Source organism: Hemicordylus capensis, chromosome 1, assembly GCF_027244095.1.
Source record: "Hemicordylus capensis ecotype Gifberg chromosome 1, rHemCap1.1.pri, whole genome shotgun sequence".
In the NCBI taxonomy this organism is placed as follows: Eukaryota; Metazoa; Chordata; class Lepidosauria; order Squamata; family Cordylidae; genus Hemicordylus; species Hemicordylus capensis.
The window spans coordinates 227,761,711-227,780,642 of NC_069657.1; the positions used below are offsets into that span (position 1 = coordinate 227,761,711).

Genomic DNA, 18,932 nt, shown 5'->3' on the forward strand with positions numbered 1-18,932 from the left:
GTCCCCTTCCGGGTACCCCCAAACCTTCTGCCTGGTTGACAACGGACGCGTCCTTACAAGGCTGGGGAGCCCATTGCGTGGATCTTCAAGCTCAAGGCCTGTGGTCACCGAGTCAACGCCAGATATACATAAACTTCTTGGAGCTCCTTGCAGTGTTTCCAGCTCTCAAATCCTTTTAGCTATCCCTAACAGGCAAGCTTGGCCAAGTCAGCCTGGATAATACTGTGGTGGTTGTTTACTTAAATCATCAAGGAGGGATGGTCTCCCGCTCCCTTTGCATGCTCAGTCTGCAAATTTGGAACTGGGCCATAACACAACAGGTAGGCTTGGTTGCGATTCACAACAAAGGAGTAGAGAACAACTTTGCAGACCATCTCAGCAGGTCCTCACCATCTGCAGCAACACGAATGGTAGGTCAGTCTCCAATATCTCCATCCATTGTTCCAGGCTTGGGAGAGATCGACCTGTTTGCTACGCTTGCGAACAAAAGGTGCCCCCAGTAATGCTTGAGGGCTGGCATCAGCCATGGTTCCAGAGGGGGGTGCTTTCCAGTTCAACTGGGGTTGAAAATTTCTATTCACTTTTCTGCCCTACCCTCTGTTGAACAGAGTACTAGCAAAAATCCTTTAGGAATCTGCAGACCTCATCTTGATTGCTCCATGGTGGTCCCAGCAGCCATGGTTTCAGGAAGCACTCAGACTGTCACAAGGTCACCACAGGCGTCTGCCTCAGTGCGGGGATCTTCTCCTGCAAAAAAAGGAAGACTCCGCCATCCCGACCTAAGGACTCTGAACGTAACCACATGGAGGATAGGCTCCTGAAGGACATCCTCCTCAGTGACAGAAAGAAAGCCACTCGTGTCAACTCCTATTTCTATTTTTGCTCACCATCCCGAATGGGACGGGAAAACCATCTTCTCTCATCCAGACTCAAAGAAGTTCCTTAAAGGATTAAACAATCTTTACCCACCTCTCCGGTGGCCACTGATCAAGGGAGCCTATCCCTCGTCCTATCAGCCCTGACGGAGCCTCCATTCGAGCCCATGGCTACGGCACCTCCTAAGTTGCTAATGTTGCTAAGTGGCTTTTTTATTAGCCATAACATTGGCTCGCCATGTTAGTGAGCTAAATGCTCTTCGAGTAGATGTTCCCTGTGCTAAGTTTCATGAGGACAAAGTGGTGCTTCACTTGGACCCTGAATTCAGGCCTAAAGTAATCGCTGACGTCCATATTAATAGTGACATAGTTTTACCTACCTTCTTCAGGAACCCCACAGTGCCTCTCAAATGCTCGTTTCAGTCCCTGGATGTGAGACGTGCTCTCCTCTTCTATTTGAAACTGACCAAACCCTATAGAAAGACAAAAAGGCTTTTTGTAAGTTACAAAGGTAACGTGAAAGGCTACCAAATATCAAGACAGAGAATTTCCCTCTGGATTGTGAAGTTGCTATTTCTGGCTTACAAGCACCAAAAAGTGGACCCTCCTAAAATCATAACGGCCCATTCTACTAGGACTTCTGCTGCCCATATGGCAAGAATCAAGCTCAGAGACATCAGCACTGCGGCAACCTGGTCCTCTCAGCATACCTTTGTCAAGCATAATGCATTGGACCTTCACTCTGCAGCTCAGGCCAACTTCAGGAGGGGTGTGCTAAAGAGGGTTTTGTCTTAGCATATTATACACACCTACAGACTGACAGCTCGTTAGTCACCCACTCTTATGAGTACAATGGATCACGATCTGGATAAACAGGTTGCTCACCTGTAACCTTTGATCTGGAAGTGATCTGTTGCAGTCATAAGACCCTCCCACTGGCCCTGTTGCAGTATGCGAAGTGACAATATGTATATTTACAGAGTTAAAAAGACACTACTTGCCTTGTGGAAATGTACTCGGCCTCCATATGATGTTTGGATTCCCCTGTCAGTTCTCCAGGAACTGAGGAGAAAATGCTAGCCTGCCCAAACTGAGGAAACACACCACGTGCAAGGCTAAGTACTTCGAGGAGCTAGTCAATTCTTCCCGAATGGTCACTCTTATGACTGCAATGGGTCACTTCCAGATCAAAAGTTACAGGTGAGCAACCTGTTGTTGAATCATAACTTCGTTACTGCTCTGCAATTAGTTAAGAGTAGACAGGATCCACACTGACTAAGTCACATTGAAATTAATGAGATTAAAATTGATTTTATCTCATTTATTTCAAGGGTGCTTAATCATGAATAACTTAATCTGATTCTGTCTGGTATCAGACTGTAACTTTAGTTGGTTTTATTCAGACATACAGACATTGAAATAAATGTATGAATATGTCATCTACATTGGAGCAGTCCTGTATTTAAGTGCATGATTTAATGCTGTGTATTTGTATAAATGTTCTACCGAAGTAGCTCCTATCATTAACACTAGAGTAACTTTTTTTCAACAGATTCACTCAACCTGTCACTCTTTTTCTCAACAGAGAAGTGCAACAGTTTCATCCAACTGTCCGAAACTCTGCTGAAGTTCGATTTGCAGTTCAGGCCTTTGCTGCTTTAAACAGCAATAATTTTGTCAGGTTTTTCAAACTTGTGCAAACAGCATCTTACCTGAATGCATGCTTGCTGCACTGTTATTTCAATCAGGTAAGAAAAAAATGGTGCACATATGAGCAGTGTTCCCTCTAACAGGGATTCCCAGACGTTGACTACAACTCCCAGAATCCCCAAGCAAAAGCCATTATAACAGGATTCTGGGAGTTGTAGCCAACAGGGGAATCCCTGTTAGAAGGAACACTACATATGAGATTCATTAAAGGGAGTGGAACATCTAAGATTAATGTTCCTTATTTTCCTAAGATCCTTAGTTGCCTCATCTTCCCCCCGCTTAAAAATTCAGAATAGTATGTCTTACTATATATTAGGTACTGTTCGTAGTTGCATGCCAAATGTTATATTTATATACCCTTTTCAACAAAAATATGAGGCTTATTTTAAGTTTGTAGAGGGGTTTTTTTAAAATGTTTGGAGTATTTATAAACTTATGTTCTAAAACCTAGAACTCTTGGGGCTCTCTAAGAAGTTTAAAGCAAGGGCCATTAAACATTTGGATTTGGTTCTGGTTCATCAGTAATTTTTTAACTCTCTAGACATAAACTTTAAATTGTAGTTCAGACACTTTTAACCACTTTTGAATCTGTTTAGATACATTTTATGCAAAATACTACTGTATAGAACTCCTTTTAAATTTATTTATTTACATTTATATCCCGCTCTTCCTCCGAGGAGCTCAGAGTGGTGTACATGCTTATTTTTATCCTCACAACAACCATGTGAGGTAGGTTAAGCTGAGAGATACATGACTGGCTCAGAGTCAGAGGACAAGAGATTCAGATGTTATTTTGACATGTTGCTGTTTATTTCTGTTTGTATGTTTAGATCGTGAAGTAAGAAATAAGCTTTGTGTTCCCAATCCTTTGAGACAGGAGTTGTCAACTCCAGTTTCCAACCAGCAGTCTCAATGTAAAGAGTGGGGTGTAGTGATCAGTCACTGAACAGCCCCTCCTTTCCCCTAAAGAGTGAACCCGAAGTGAACCCTGTCCGGACTGACAGGTGGTGACCTCCAGGGACTAGCCACTCAGCCCACAGTGGGTGGGACCTTGAGGGCCATGCAGCAGGAAGAGAACTTCCCTTTGGGCAGAAGCAGCTAGGCGGGAGGTGAGAGGACGGGCTGAAGGCTTAGTGAGGAGCAATGCAATGCAACTGATAATAAAGAGTTTTATAATCAAAATCCATATAAGATAATTAAAAAACAACAACAACCAGAAAAATGCCCTATTTAGGGTGAATGGCAGCAAGGAGGTACTGTGGAGCGAAGGGAGAATATATGAAGCTTTTGGCTTCAGTTTAAGAATCCTCCGCACTGAGGTCTTATAGCTGCTCCCTGTGAATGAGCCAGCCTTTCTTAAGCATTGGGGGTCTTCGAGTCCTAGACCTTGTCTACCAAAATCTCCTGTTCATAATTCTCTTTATAAATGACTCACTGGGAAATACTGTTCCTTCAAAATACATGGAACAGAATGGAGCTCTTACAACACAACCCCATCCCTGCCTTGCAAAGCTTCCAAACTGCCTTATTATTGAACTGCTTTGAATCGGTTGCCACTTTCTGTGTATAGGAGTTCAGTTCAGGTTTAAGGCAGCCAAGACATTTTAGGTTCAGGTTCAGTTCTGGTTCACTGGAAAAACCTGTTTGAACAGGATTTGGGGTTCAGTTCAACACCCTGGAAAATGTGATTGTTCTGTAGATTATTCAGTGGGGTTCTGTAAAATAAAGTAATTGGATATATTGTAATGTATGTTACTTTTATTTGTCAGCTGCTTTGGGGGTCTTTTGTAAAGACAGGAAGGTGGGATATAAATTAAATAACTTAGTAAATTAAATTTTCTAATTTGAGAAAAGTAAAATAACTTTTGAAAGTTTGTATATTTCATTGTCATTGATGTGAGAAGCCAACAAGTTTTCTAAAGAAAGTTACCTGCATTAACAAGAGATAATGTAATATCTCTCTATTAATAGAAGCATTTGGATTTTTTTCCAGATTCGTAGAGATGCTCTGAAATCTCTAAATATTGCTTATACTGTGAGTGCTCAGAGGTCCACCATCTTTCCACTCGAAAATGTGGTTCGCATGTTACTGTTTAAAGACTCTGAAGATGCAGTTAATTTCATTAGTTATTATGGCTTGAGTGTTTCTGATGGGTAAGTTTTAGTTCCACAGAGACTTGGTTTTGATTCAGACATGATACAAAATGATGGTTTAGTGTCTCCTCATCAGAGGAGGATGTTTGATTCCAGAGATTGATGGGAGGAGATATAAAGGCTGTTCATATGATCCGTGCTGCTATACATAGTGTGGCTCTCCAGAGGCCAGGATGATGCGTCCTGTCTTCCATATATCCCACAATGCACCATACAATGAGAGTGGTGCATGGGAGGGATACACCTGTGAGACGGGTGCTCTTGACGCCTGTTTCTGTGTCTGCTTGGGCTGCAGCCCAAGTGCACACACAATGTGCAAGCTGCAAACAGCCCAAGCACACACACGATACTGGAGTTAAGGGCATACTCACACCCTTAACTTCGGCTAGAGGCCGGGCTTTGAAGTGGGGTTAGGTGGGTGGGCAGTGCTGAGATCTGTGCAGATCTCCTAACCAAGGCTGGGCTCCCTAGCTTGGGTTAGACTGCTTGTGAGAACAGCCTTATTCTGTCCTACAGACTGCTGAAGGGAAGCGATATTGAACAACAGTTCCAGTTCCAGTTCTATCTCCTTGTTAAATGGATTTCTTCTAGTAATCAATGAGGACAACTATTTTCTAGTGGTATTTGAGGTTTTTGTGAACTTTGATTCCATTAATCATGCAGTGCTGATGTCTCTTGGCCTGCTTGTAGGTCGACTGAAACAGAATCAAACAGTATTGGTAGTAACAGTTAGAGTCACAGTGGCACTTGCTAATGGCATTCAGTTCCACTCTGTCCACTTGGCTTCATAGCTGTGAAATGTTATGGGTTTCATCACAGTGCTCAGAACTAATGTAATACATGGGGCTCCCTTTTGATCTCTGTTCAGAGGCTGCAGCTACTGCTAATCCCCGGGTTTGTCTTTTTCTGGAAGTAAGACATCAGTCATACTGCAGGGTTTGCTCTCACTTGCTACAGTGTTCTGGGCATAGTTTAAAAAATTCTGTTTCTGATTTAAAAGGCTTGGAGCTGGAGCCCTGCATAGTCAACAGACTTTTGCTTTCCTGTTCCCATGACTCCCTTCCCATGGCTTTCCTGTTTCCATGATCTGTACTAGTGTAGAACACCTTAAGAATACATAATGAGGTCATTCATACAATCAAAAACTGTGTTCTGCCAAGGTTTAGGAGCTGTCTGTGCTCCCAATTTTGGGTTGGGTGAAAGCAAGGTAAGAGGAAAACCTTGGTAGAAGTAATTGTGTGGAAGCAAGGTAGGTGGAAAACCTGGGTAGAAGTGATTGTGTAGAAGCAAGGTAGGAGGAAAAGGTACTGATGTTTTCCTCCTACCTTGCTTCCACACAGCTATAAAAATTGGGAGCACACACAGCTCCCAAATCCAGGTAGAACACAGTTTTTGATTGTGTGAATGACCAATAATGGCAGTACAGTACTTTGACAGGCCTCTTTGTTCTGTTATAAGTTCACAGTGTTATTTTTGAGTCCTCTTTCATGTTTTTGCGTAGCTCCCCAAATAACAGAAAGGGGAGAGAACCAGTGTTCCCTCTAACAGGGATTCCCAGATGCTGTTGACTACAACTCCCAGAATCCCCAGCTGCAGTGGCTTTTGCTTGAGGATTATGGGAGTTGTAGTCAACAACATCTGGGAATCCCTGTTAGAGGAAACGCTGGAGAGAACCCTAAAGAGCTCTCACTCTCTTGTTGCCATTCCAGTTGGACATGCTGATGAGTCTTTATTATAAAGGCAATTATGTCAAAATAAAATCATGTTTATAAACAACCATGTCAAAATCTCTTACTACAGTTTTTGATTCAGTTGGTGCATATTCTGCTTTGCCTTTTCAGTTTTGTGGAGCTGAATCGGTTGGCTTTTTTGGAACCAGAAAGCTTGCCTAAGCCGAAGAAATCACTGTTCGTGAGGCAGAAACTAATGGTGTCAGTTGGGGAAATGGTCAGTGGGGGACCTCTGCTGCCAGTGACTCGCCATCTGCCCATGTCTAGCTTTGATGGGCAAAACAAATACATAGGGGAGAGTGCTGCAGTGGACTCAACCAGCAGTGTTCCGAAAGTTGTGACAGGTGAGACAGAACTTGCGTGTCTAAAATTAGGTGAGGCCTAGTGCCCATGGAAATCCACTTAGCTAAGACCCATGGATGCCTATGCACTTCACATGCATGGTTTTATTGATACCCTTTCTGATTTGTAGCTCAGTCTCTTTGCCATTATGTCATGTTAGCAGTGTGATTCCTAGGCCTTCTGGCTGGATTCCCTCTTTCCTCCTTGTATCCATCTCCATACGAGGGAAAGAGAAACCTAACTTTCCCAACTGTGCAGAGTTGGGTTTTTTTACTATTTACATTTCAAATCACCTTTATTTCTGTCTTAGACTAGCATAAGAGCAATAAAAACACGATAAGCGACATACTAGAAGCCTGGAGGTGAATAACACAATAGCATATGCTATGGAATTATAAAAACTATAGAAATCAGTAGTAAAGGTAGAATTTAAAACTATAACTGTTCAATACAAGACTGCAAACTATGTGGCCGAGATCTAAAAACTGCAGTTAACAGCAGTTAATAATGGTTGCAAATGTTCACAAAGGGTTTATAAAAGACATATGGCCATAATAATCACTAAAAGACATAAAGACATAAAAGAAGAAAGGGTGGGGGGAAGCATTAAAATTATATAAAAGGAATGAGAAATACATAAAAGAGCATATAAAATAATGCAAGAGGAATGAGAGGCATAATAAGGGTTTTGTCAGTTTAAGGCAAAGGAGAAGCCGAGAAGCTGAAGAACTGCAAAACTATAAGCTGCCATAAGACAAAACTATAAGCTGCCATAAGACACTCTGTGGCAGTAGGCTGAGGGTGAATATTTACATATGAATTTGACAACTTTTCCACTAGTACTTGATGTCAAGGTGTTGTGAGGCGCCTCTTAAAGGTGAAGTGTGCTGTCAAGTCGGTGTTGACTCCTGGCCACCCCAGAGCCCTGTGGTTGTCTTTGGTAGAACACAGGAGGGTTTTACCATTGCCATCTCCCGTGCAGTATGACATGATGCCTTTCAGCACCTTCCTCTCTAGCTGCTGCCCGATATAGGTGTTTCCCATAGTCTGGGAAACATACCAGCAGGGTTTCGAACTGGCAACCTCTGGCTTGCTTGTCAAGTCACTTCCCCACTGTGCCATTTGGTGGCTTGAGGCACTTTTTAACATGTTAGAAATTAGTTTCTATGGCAAATAGTAATGTGTTAAATCTGTTCACATCCAGCTAGAAAACGGGATACAAACTCAGCTAACGTTAACCGCGTGCCTATATGAATCGCATTGATGAAGAAAAATTTAGATTTAAGTTAGGGAAATATTATTTGCCTTTCTTAGCAACTGACTATTTCTACCTCTTAGTTTTCCCTACAGAACAAAGAGCAGAAGGCAGCAGTATAGACTCACGAGTGCTTCAAGCTCATCCTCCACCATTGCTCCTCCCAGCCCCCTTGCCTTCTGCTGCAGTGTCCACTTTTCAGCCTATTGCACAGCCTTTGCCGCTGCCTCCAAAACCTCAGCCTACTTACAGTGAAATGGTGAGGAGCTTCAGCAAATGTTTTCTATTTCTGTTGCACTGTTGAATAATTTTGAGTTGCAGATGGATGTTGCTTGTCCTAAATCTTCAACTTTAGCATAATTTATTGAAACATTTTTTAATTGAGCACAATGCAGTACAGCCCAAAGAAAATATTACTAAAAATTTGGCATGATGAGCATTGATAGAGATGGGTAAGCATAAAGTGAAAAAGAGAGTATTTTGATGTCTGATGATAAAATGTGGGGAAATAAAAAAGGATAGCTAGCATAAATTGTAGTAGCAAAAATGTAACGAGTACAGGTTGAGTATCCCTTATCCAGGCATCCGAAATCTGGAATGCTCCAATATCCGGAAACCACCACAGCGTGGGCCGTAGCAAAACAAAACGCCTCGGCTCACTCACTCCCAGATTCCCAATTTTGCTGCTTTTAAACATGCAGTCAAAACTTACTTATTTCAGAAGGCTGTTAGTTGAGAGGGGCTTTGTCTCTAATTCTCTCTAGTTGCGGCTCTATTTTTACTGTGAAGCTTTTTAATGTTTTTTATGTTCTTGCTTTGGCGCTAGAGGGAAAAGGGAAAGCCCCCCTCCTCCACTCCCTGATCAGTTTGGTGCCTGCTCTGTTGGACCTAAAAAAATAAAATACAGTAACCTTACGTGTTTAGACTTGGATCCCATGCCCAAGATATCTTATTATGCAAATATTCTGAAATCTGGAACACTTCTGGTCCCAAGCAGTACAGATAAGGGATACCCAACCTGTAGTATAAAATAAGATTACTTTTTATTATACATTTTATTACAAGCAGGAAATAACAAAGTTCTTATGGTATGTCTGTCTTAGTTGACAGTCACCAGCTTAACGCGGCTGCAACATAGTCCTTCACAGTCCTTGAAGGCGTTGGGTAAAGCCTTATGATGCTGTATAAGCAGCATCAATGATTTCACAGTGAAGATTTGAAATATTGTCTGACCTTGATTACCTATGTTCAAATGGTCCAAATTTTAAACTAGAAGAAGTTCAACTTGAATGGTTGCAGGGATTAAGGACTTCTTTTATGAGTAAAGGTTGAAAGAGTAATCATTCAGCTTAGTGAGCAGACAGTAGATAAGGGTCTTGATCAACAGCTGTGCAGCAGAAGTGGGATGAGTTATTTGGTTTATTGGATTGTGAATTCCAAGAACTTATTGGCTATAAATTGGCAATTAATAAACATAAGTGGAAAGGTTTATTACTACTTTAGGTGGTAAATTCTGCAGTAGTCTTGTGTAGCAGTTGCTAAAGCAAACCCCCTGACTATATTTCAAGAAAGTGGTGGCTCTGGTTGTGAAAGATGTGTTTTGACTGTTGGTACCTTGCTCCTAAAATAATTGAGGTGGACTGTAATGGACTTGAACTTGCTCCTGATGGCACCTATTAAGGGATGCAGCCTTAATCTGGTGCCTCTGTTGGGGCTTGTTAAGTTAGAGAGCATTTCTACTTCCCTTCTTCTGGGGTTTCAGAGACCAACCTAACTAGAGGTGGGAATGACGGATGGGCTAAGGGGAAAAGAAAATGCTTTCTAGGAGGGCTTTTGTGGAAGGTTGTTGCTTTCACATTCATGTATTCAGTTGGGAAGGAGCTCTCTATCAGATGAGAATGTTCGTCAACCCTGAAGATGTTCAACTTTTCCTTGCAAGGTGTGGATGATCGTCTATTTGAGCCTTCTGAAGGCATCACTGTCCTGTATTTTGTTCATCCTTTTCACCTGTGCTCCACCATATAAGGATAAGGGGGAGTCTGTAGAGCAGTTAAAAACAGAGGGTCCCCAAATTTTTAGTAGCCAGCCACTGCTTCTGTCACTCACTGCTTCTGCTCCTTTCTTATTGAGGAAGGGGACAGAATCTGATCCCTGATGTCATGCTGGACTATGGAGGCACTTGGAAAGCAGTGAGAAGGCTCACTACTTTCCTCCAAAGTCCAACATGATATAAGGAAAAGTCCTTGATTTTCTTCTAGCTCAAAAGAAGGCCAGTCAGTCTCCTTGACTTTCCATGGCGCTCTGGAAGCACTTGCCAGCCTCTTACTAGATTATAATGCAGGTACTTGCCACTCATACGTGGACTTCTGCTTAGGTCTGGATAGCCATGTAGGGGATCTCAAAAATGAGACATCCCCCCACACACACACACCACCAGCAGGGCTTGGACCAGATGACCCTCCCATTCCTTGTAGCTCATAGGAAGCTGCCTTCTGTTGAATCAGACCATTGGTCCATCTCACTCAGAACTCTCTACACTGACTGGCAGTGATGCTCCAAGGTTCCAAGCAGGAGCCTTTCACAGACCTACTAGGAGAAGCCAGGGATTGAACCCGGGACCATCTGCATGTAGAGTAGATGCTCTACCACTGAGCTACAGCCCCATCTGTGATTCTGGAATTAAAATATAATATGCTTTTCTCCTTAGCCTGAGAAGACTGTTAAAGATGTTTAGTTTAAAAAATAAAAATAATAAAATAGTAAAGCTGTATTAACAATGTGATGTTTGCTGTACAAGTATTGATCTTCTAGCAAATATTGTCTCAGAAATAACTGATTCAGTAGCATACAACAGTAAGAACCTAGGAGTTGCTATTCCAGCCAAGTTTCTGAATTTTAATATAGAGCTGTCATATGGTATACTGCTGTCTTTTTCCTGACGCTTTTCCAAGTCCTAGGAAAGCTTGAGTGTTACATGCTAATTATCAGTGACTTTTTTTCTTGTTCCAAGGACATGGTGGAGGTTGTTGAAAATCTTGTGAACGATGTGCTAGAAGGAGAATGCAGAGCTATAAGCACAGCAGGAGTAGCCTATGTGCACTCAGCACAAAGGTAAAGTTCTTACTGCTGCACCGTGTCTTATTTAATGACATCTGTCCTCACATATTGATGGTTACATTTGTCACCATCGCTATGCGAATCCACCTTTGCCGAAAGAGTTTGAATGCTACAACAGCTTAATACATTGGTTGAGGAAAACTGCCAGACTGGGGAACTCTTCTTGTTTTGACTTTACTTAGAGGAGAATCATGACAGAGTGATGCGGCTGATCTAGTTTTATGGCACTTTCTTCTTGCTTGCTTTTAGATTTAAACTTTAGCATTGTTGACAGAATCAAGTTGGTGTACTTTGTTCTAACAATGGTAAAGTATTGCCTGGAGTTTTATTTATTTAGCACATTTATATACTGCCCCAAACCCATTTTTCCCCAGAAGTTAGTTTTGGGGGGAAATGTCATGCCATGTAAGGACCAATCAATGTTTTCAATTTTGTAGTACTGTATTAGTCCCTACTTTCCTGGGTCCAGCTGTATGTTGATATTTGCCTGTGCAGCTGCTAACTGGACTGTGCCTGCTTTGGCTCCTGCTTTTGGCTCCTGAAATGCTGCCTTATCCGGGCATTGGCTTGGCTGGAGATTCTGAAAAACCCAAATGAGACCGAACATGTTCTATCTCTGCTCTTACTCTCCCAAGTACTTACATAACATTAAGCCTGCTACTCTTTCTCAAAACACCACATATAAATGTGTTGCTGTTCCCCCTTCTGTACCTTCAGTAATATGATACCCAACTATACAATTTGTTGTCATCCTTCGTCTTTCTCCACAACCATCTTGACCGCACGTTGCTTTTAAAAACAAGCTTCTTAAAAGAAACAAGTATAAATGGGCTGTAGCCACAGTGATTCCTTAGCCTTCCAAAAGATCGTCTGTTCTTTTGTTTAGCTTCCAGAGGCAGAAATCTGGCTGTGCTATGCATTCTGTTCAGCACATCATGACAAAACACTCCCTCTGGCGTTAGAATAAATGTAACCTGTCTCTGCTTTTCTTGGTTTTGTCGTCACGCTGTAGGTTATCCGGTTGCAATGGATAGCTTTCTGATCTTGTCTTTACATGAGATTAGCTACTTGTCAGTGAGCCACTTAAATCTTTGTGGGCTCAACTAGAACAAAGTTAGCCAGTTGGTGCCTTGTGCTTGGACCGAACAGAAACATGTGACACTAATAAGGTTAACTAAAGATCTCTCCCCTCCAGTGTGCACTTCAACAGCAGTGGCTTCCAGACCACCAGTAATCAGATAGTGGGAATCCTGCTGTGTATGGTATGAACTGGTTATCTAACTGAGGATTAACAAGTGAGCCCACCAATTAGCTATACTTACTGGTTCAGTAAATAGTTTTTGAGTTATCATGTATTGCTGTTTGAAACTCTGACTTGTATTTCTGTTTGGGAAATACAGGTAACCTAGGTGTAGGAGTGAATAATAAACAGCCTCTTGGAGGGCAAGAGAGGTTTTGCTGCTGCTGGAGATGTATGCCTTGTGCTTGCAGCGAAGACCTCACCTTTTCCTTTCTTCATGCAGGGTCTCTGATGTTACTACAGATGAACTCATGGCAGAAGTGATGCTGGAAAATTTGAGCCAAATTGCATGTGATGTAATAAATGCAGAAAGAGAGAGGTTTGAAGAAGAAAAACGTCAGGCTGAAGTAGAGAGGTATGTGTAGGCTTGAATGGTGGCCACATGGTCTTAGCCTGCTGTGTCAAATTTCAGAGATGAGCTTTTTCTTCCATATTATTTAGTGTCTCTTTCACATTCTGGTCTTCACAGCTGGTCTTGTGGTAGCGAGCATGACTTGTCCCCTTTGCTAAACAAGGTTTGACCTGGTTTGTATTTGAATGGGAGACTACATGTGAGCACTACTAGGTATTCCCCCTATGGGGTGGGTCCGCTCTGGGAAGAGCACCTGCATGCTTGCATGCAGAAGGTTCCATGTTCCCTCCCTGGCATCTCCAAGAGACAATACTGGGCTAGATGAACCAATGGTCTGACTCGGTATTGAGCAGTTTCCAATGTTCCTATCTTTGTACCTCGATCGTTTTCTAAAAGTAATATTCTTGTTGTTCTTAAAATGACTGAATTAGGACAATAACTAATAGGCAGTAACCAAGCTTAACTCTTGTTGAGTTTATCTATTGAGCAATACCTGTGTCCTAGGCACTTCTGTGGTGAATGCAACCTAAACCTAATATGGCTAATGTTCTTATGCATTAGTGTACGGATCTTCGTGTTATAAGTTTTTAATAATGGTTTATGCGGTGTGTTTTCCCTTTTCTTAGACGGAAACAGGAAAGAATACAATTAATAAAAATGTTGAGCCAGTCGCTGGGTACAGAATTGACAGAAGAAGTGGTAAAGGAAATGGTTGTAAATGTTTCGGCTAAACAGTTAAAGTAAGTGGCAAAACATTTCCTGTTTGCTGGTGAAGAGGGTTAAAAGTATACTGTTAAGTTAGGGATGATTTTGGCGTCCAGTTTATAGTATATTGGCTACTCCTCAGTTTGCATTAATTTGGTCAAATAGCCTTTAAATCATTTCTGGGTTTTTTGCTTGCTGCAGATGTTTCCATGCAACTTTTACATTACAAAGTATGAAGCAGCAGTTAAGCTGGTAGAACAGATGTATTGATTACAGGTTGAGAAAGAGATTCAAAATACTGTCAGGAGGAGTAATGATCAGGAGCGGAGAAGAAAGGGAAATTGAGAGTGCCTAGAGGATTGCTTTTGAAACACAACAAGACCCTTGCTTCAGAAGAGGTAGAGGGACAGTGTGCGAATGGCAAGTCCCAAAGCCTTTGAAATAAACCATCCAAGTTGAAAAGGCAGACACTCTGAGAGAGGTCCTCTTCACTTCAGCTGATCTGACCCTCATCAGTCCAGATGGATGGCCAGAGTCTGTAATCGGGCAACTGCTGGCTACCTGGAAATCTGTTGACTCGTTATTCTCACCATTTAATTGTAACATTTTGCTTGTTTGGCTCTTTAACATAAACCTTTGAAAACTCATTTGACCCAGTGAGCATAAACTAGCAGAAACCCAGGACCTACTGAGGAGGAATAGCTGGTTGGAGCTCTTGGAAAAGAGAATTTTTTCCACTAGCCTTAATGCTATGTATTGTAAATATTTTTCTGAAATATTATGACACAAAATGGAGAAAGATCTCCCTTTTGGGGTGGCTGCGGAACATTGAATTGTACCATAATTCACAGATATTATGCTGTAAGAAAAACTGATCCAAGTTTGCACTTTCTAAGGATCCCTGTGAAAGAATGCATCATTCTTTTTCTCGTGTGTGTGTGTGTGTGTGCACGCGCACACACACACACACGTTCTAGAGACAAACTTCAGAAACCTAAACGTTATTGTAAGGAAGCAATTCTTACAAATTAAATATTTGCTTTTAATGATTATTCTAGGCCTAGGAATAATTCCTCAGGAGCAGCCCCTTATACTGTGGATACAATGTCTGAATTGATTTTCAGCTACTTTGTTTCTGATTGCAGAACTCAAATAAATGTGTAAAGTACACATTCTTCTCAACTGTAAATTTCATTTATATCCTAGGGAACGTCTTATTGCTCCTTTAATATGTAAACTGGTAGATCAATCCGATGAAAATCTTGTAAAACATCTGCTCTCAGATAAAGATGCTTCAATCTCTATTTCTTTAGCTAAGTTTAGTTATATTGCTTTTAAGAGATATAATTACAATGTGTAAAGTACTGCCAATTGCATTAGTTCTGTTCTTTCAGCCAAGCGCCCTAGCAACTGAAACAGTAACATCAGAGCTAAAGAGAAAGGGAGTGTAGGAGATTGGGTATAGAGCATTCTGTAGGTAGTGTAGAAAATGTTATCGGTTCTTGTCATGCATCCCTCACTTTGTTGTATCTCATTAAGCAGCATATTGACTAATTTGTTTCATTGCCTTTCATCATTGACAAAGTAGAGTTTGGATGCAAGGTAGATGCTGAGTGCAGAAACAAGAACTGCGGTTCTTATCAGCATAATGATTTTTGTCATAGTACATTTGCCCTTGCATTTTGAATTGCTTCCCTGGGCTTTTCAAGCAAACTTACCACCACTTCACAGAAATCCAGCAGCTTTCATTTTCTCATTTTTCTTTGTGATTGTTTGCTTTGTTGCTATACATGCCTGTAGGGAAATGGCGTCTTAACACAAATCTTTAATTTTGTCCCAGGTGTGCGGTGGAGAAAGACCAAAGAGCACGTGTTGCTCGTTGCTCAAAGGAAGTCTGTGCTGAAATAATGGATCTGTTTCTGGAAGATGAGATTTTCCAGAGTGCTAAAGAGACCCTGCAGGAACTCCAGTGCTTCTGCAAATACTTACAGCGGTGGGTTGCCAAATGAAGCCAATCTACAGTCATTACACCAAACTGACACACAGATGCCCTTGAAAGGGTCCCTAAAATATATATCTATCGGATTTTTTCCTGCTCTTCCTCCAAGAAGCTCAGGGCAGAATATATGGAGTTGTCTTACTTTATTCTTGCAGTTTTATCCTACCTGAAAGAGAGCTTAGGTTGAGAAATCTCAAAGAGCTAGAAATAAAAAGGGCTTTGAGTATTTTTAAAATTATTTATGCACTTCAATTTGAAAATCTCTCAGGACAGCTCACATGAGCATCTTTCCTGAAACTGCTTTTCTTGTAAGCGCTTCTGGAACATTTTACCCACTTTGCAGGCCCTGCCCTCCTTAATTAATGCCTTTTTCTGATCTGCTCTGATGTCTCTGACAGACTTGCTAAGCAGGCAAATCCTTAGGTGGGCTTTGGAGACTGTAAATATGAATTTCAGCTTCCATGGGCACATGATGTTGAATTGAACTACTCATCTAAGCCAGTACAGCTTGCGAATGCAGATCGGTTGAGCAATCTTTCATTTTAAAGAGATGTTTGTTGCTGGGTGCTAAAGTGAGTGAGCATTATGGGTTATGGAGAGTTTTGTTTGTCATATTCTCTCTTAATTGGTGTAAGAACATTTTGCTCAAAAGTGTCTGGTCTTTGATTTCAAGGCATGGAGCTTCTGGGGTCTAGAAGGTGGGAGGATCGTTCTTGTGGTAGCAGGTATGAATTGTCCTCTGTGCTAAGCAGGGTCCATCCTGGTTTGTATTTGAATGGGACTACATGTGAGCACTTTTAAGATATGGGGCTGCTCTGGGAAGAGCACCTACATGTTTGCACGTAGGAGGTTCCAAGTTCCCTCCCTGGCATTTCCAAGACAGGGCTGAGAGAGACTCCTGCCTGCAACCTTGGAGAAGCCGCTGCCAGTCTGGGTAGACAACACTGAGCTAGATGGACCAATGGCCTGACTCAGTATAAGGCAGCTTCCTGTGGGTCTGCCACTGGATTCAAATGCGCATATAAGTCAAAACAGAGTCAGTGATTTTGCATATCACAGAATGGGCTCGTGGAGCCAAATGTTGGCCTGCTCGTAGACAATTTTATAATGCATAAAATATGCTCTTTGGGGTTCAGATTAATGATGACTTAGTATAGCAAGGAGTTAGAAATCTTGGCTTGACATAATCTCTGCGTGTGCTTGCCACCACCCCAAGCTTGAGGGGAAGACAGAGGACTTGAGGCAGAGATGAGGATTTCTCTCAAGGACTGGATAAGACAAGACCACTCATAATTTCAGTCTTACCCGAACCATAGCACAAATTAGAGAAATAACATTTATCCCATAAGCCCTCTGGGGCGCTTGGGAGAGGTGGGAGTTCTCTCATTTCTGCTGAGGTTTAGATCAGAGAAGAAATGGCAAGAGAGGCTCCTAGGTGGTGGTGTTGCCAGAGTTGGAGCGCTTGGCCTTGCCGAACGGCCAAGTAGGTTTGTGGGTGCCTGTATTATGGCCTTTCTCTCATCTCTGATATCCTTGCAGAATAAGGAACATAGAATTTCTGACTGGAACTGATTCAGTGCCAAAGCAGGTGCAGCAAATTCTAAAGAAAAATTTCAGCCGCGGAGATCTGAGAAACTATGCACCTTAACATAATTTTTAAGGCACATGTTTATATCTTCTCTTGAAGATGGAGGGAAGCTGTTGCAGCCCGAAAGAAACTGAAGCGTCAGATGAGAGGATTCCCTGCAGCTCCATGTTGTGTAGACCCAAAAAACAAATTGAAAGCACTGTCTCCCAGTGCAGAATGTCCTATCACCAGAGAGCACCTAGCTAAAAGGATTGTAAACTTGGGACATGCTGGGAATCTGGGCACCTCTTGCCTTAGGTAAGTACACTCTCTTTTTTAAGCGACAGAATCTGGGCCTCTCCATATGTTTATATTTATTTATTATTAATTTATTATTAAAAATTTTGTACCTCCCTTCCAAAAGGCTCAGGGCAGTTTACATTAAAACGCCATTAAAATCAATTAACAAAAATCAATTATAGATGTTAGTGGACATATTCTTGTGTTTGTATGTTGTATGTATGTTGTAAGAATGCAGGGACAGTCGCAGTTCCCTACAGCATTAACATCGTATACATGGGGTGCAGGGGAAATAGTTTGCCTGTCTTAGGTGTAAATACTGTGTTAATAAATAAATACTGTGTTTCTGTAATTATGAAGGGGCCTAGAAATGCATACTCTTTCAAGAGAAAGTGAATTCTTTAGAGAGTTTGTTTTCACACAGGCATATTCATATTTGCAGCTTTTGCACGACTAGCATTTGGCCTGTGCATAAAGTAAAGTTGTGCCACTGAGTTGGTGTCGACTGTATCCTCTTGTACTACAGATGCGTTCAGTTAATGAATGTATTGCTGTCTCTGAAATGGCATATGTCAACAGGTGTACATCATTGTCTGAACACTTCATTTAGTAGTAGTTTTTAATGGCTTCCTCTATTATGCCCATTCTGATAGCATCAAAACATTTGTTTACATATATGAAGCTGTTATCATATGGCATGTTTTGGGTGTAGATTTCAGGGGGTACAATACTATCGTATTGTATGTACGTAGGGGGTACGTACACTGTCGGTTGCTATTGTTGGCCCTAACTCTCCTTCTTGGTCACATGGGCGAATCCAATGTTAAACTATTACAGTTCTACTTTCAAAAGGAAAAGTAGGCTTATTAGACCACCGTGTGTGTGTGTGTCCCCCATCACCAATGATTTTTTGCATTTAAGGCTGATACAAACCAAATTTACAATACATGGGGGCAGTCTAGGGGATTCACCTTCTTGAAACAAGGTGTCATCCACTCAGATTATTAGCACCATGACTTTAGAACTCATTTGTTCACAGTGACGGACTACTAATGGGGCCCTCTGTCATGAAAACTGAACCTTCTCAAATGCTCTCTCATATTGAAAGAAATGGAAAGTATTATTATTATTATTTCGATTTCTATACCGCCCTTCCAAAAATGGCTCAGGGCGTTTTACACAGAGAGATAATAAACAAATAAGATGGCTCCCTGTCCCCAAAGGGCTCACATTCTAAAAAAACACACAAGATAGACACCAGCAACAGTCACTGGAGGTACTGTGCTGGGGGTGGATAGGACCAGTTACTCTCCCCCTGCAAAATAAAGAGAATCGCCACGGTAAAAGGTGTCTCTTTGCCCAGTTAGCAGGGGTAGTCACTCTTGGTTCTAATTAGAACTCCCCCCACCCACCCATGTTTCAGTGATTCTCTGCATGTGGTGGCCCAGTAGAAAGCCCTCCAGTGACTGTTGCTGGTATCTATCTTATGTTTCTTTTTTAGATTGTAAGCCTTTAGGGGCAGGGAG

At 41.8% G+C, this 18,932-nt stretch overlaps 1 protein-coding gene across 3 annotated transcripts in view; it reads left to right on the forward strand.

Annotated features, from left to right (window-relative positions):
• The window catches only part of MCM3AP (minichromosome maintenance complex component 3 associated protein), a 73,026-nt gene that overhangs the window by 29,862 nt on the left and 24,232 nt on the right, over positions 1-18,932 (forward strand). For 2 of the 3 annotated variants that reach the window (XM_053283078.1, XM_053283079.1), the window contains exons 10-18: positions 2,461-2,623; positions 4,579-4,739; positions 6,581-6,813; positions 8,150-8,325; positions 11,077-11,177; positions 12,707-12,838; positions 13,462-13,575; positions 15,381-15,533; positions 17,227-17,424. In XM_053283078.1, the coding sequence (XP_053139053.1) occupies positions 2,461-2,623; positions 4,579-4,739; positions 6,581-6,813; positions 8,150-8,325; positions 11,077-11,177; positions 12,707-12,838; positions 13,462-13,575; positions 15,381-15,533; positions 17,227-17,424 (1,431 nt within the window). The remainder of the gene's footprint in view (positions 1-2,460; positions 2,624-4,578; positions 4,740-6,580; positions 6,814-8,149; positions 8,326-11,076; positions 11,178-12,706; positions 12,839-13,461; positions 13,576-15,380; positions 15,534-17,226; positions 17,425-18,932) is intronic. The other variant, XM_053283080.1, reaches the window with a different exon arrangement.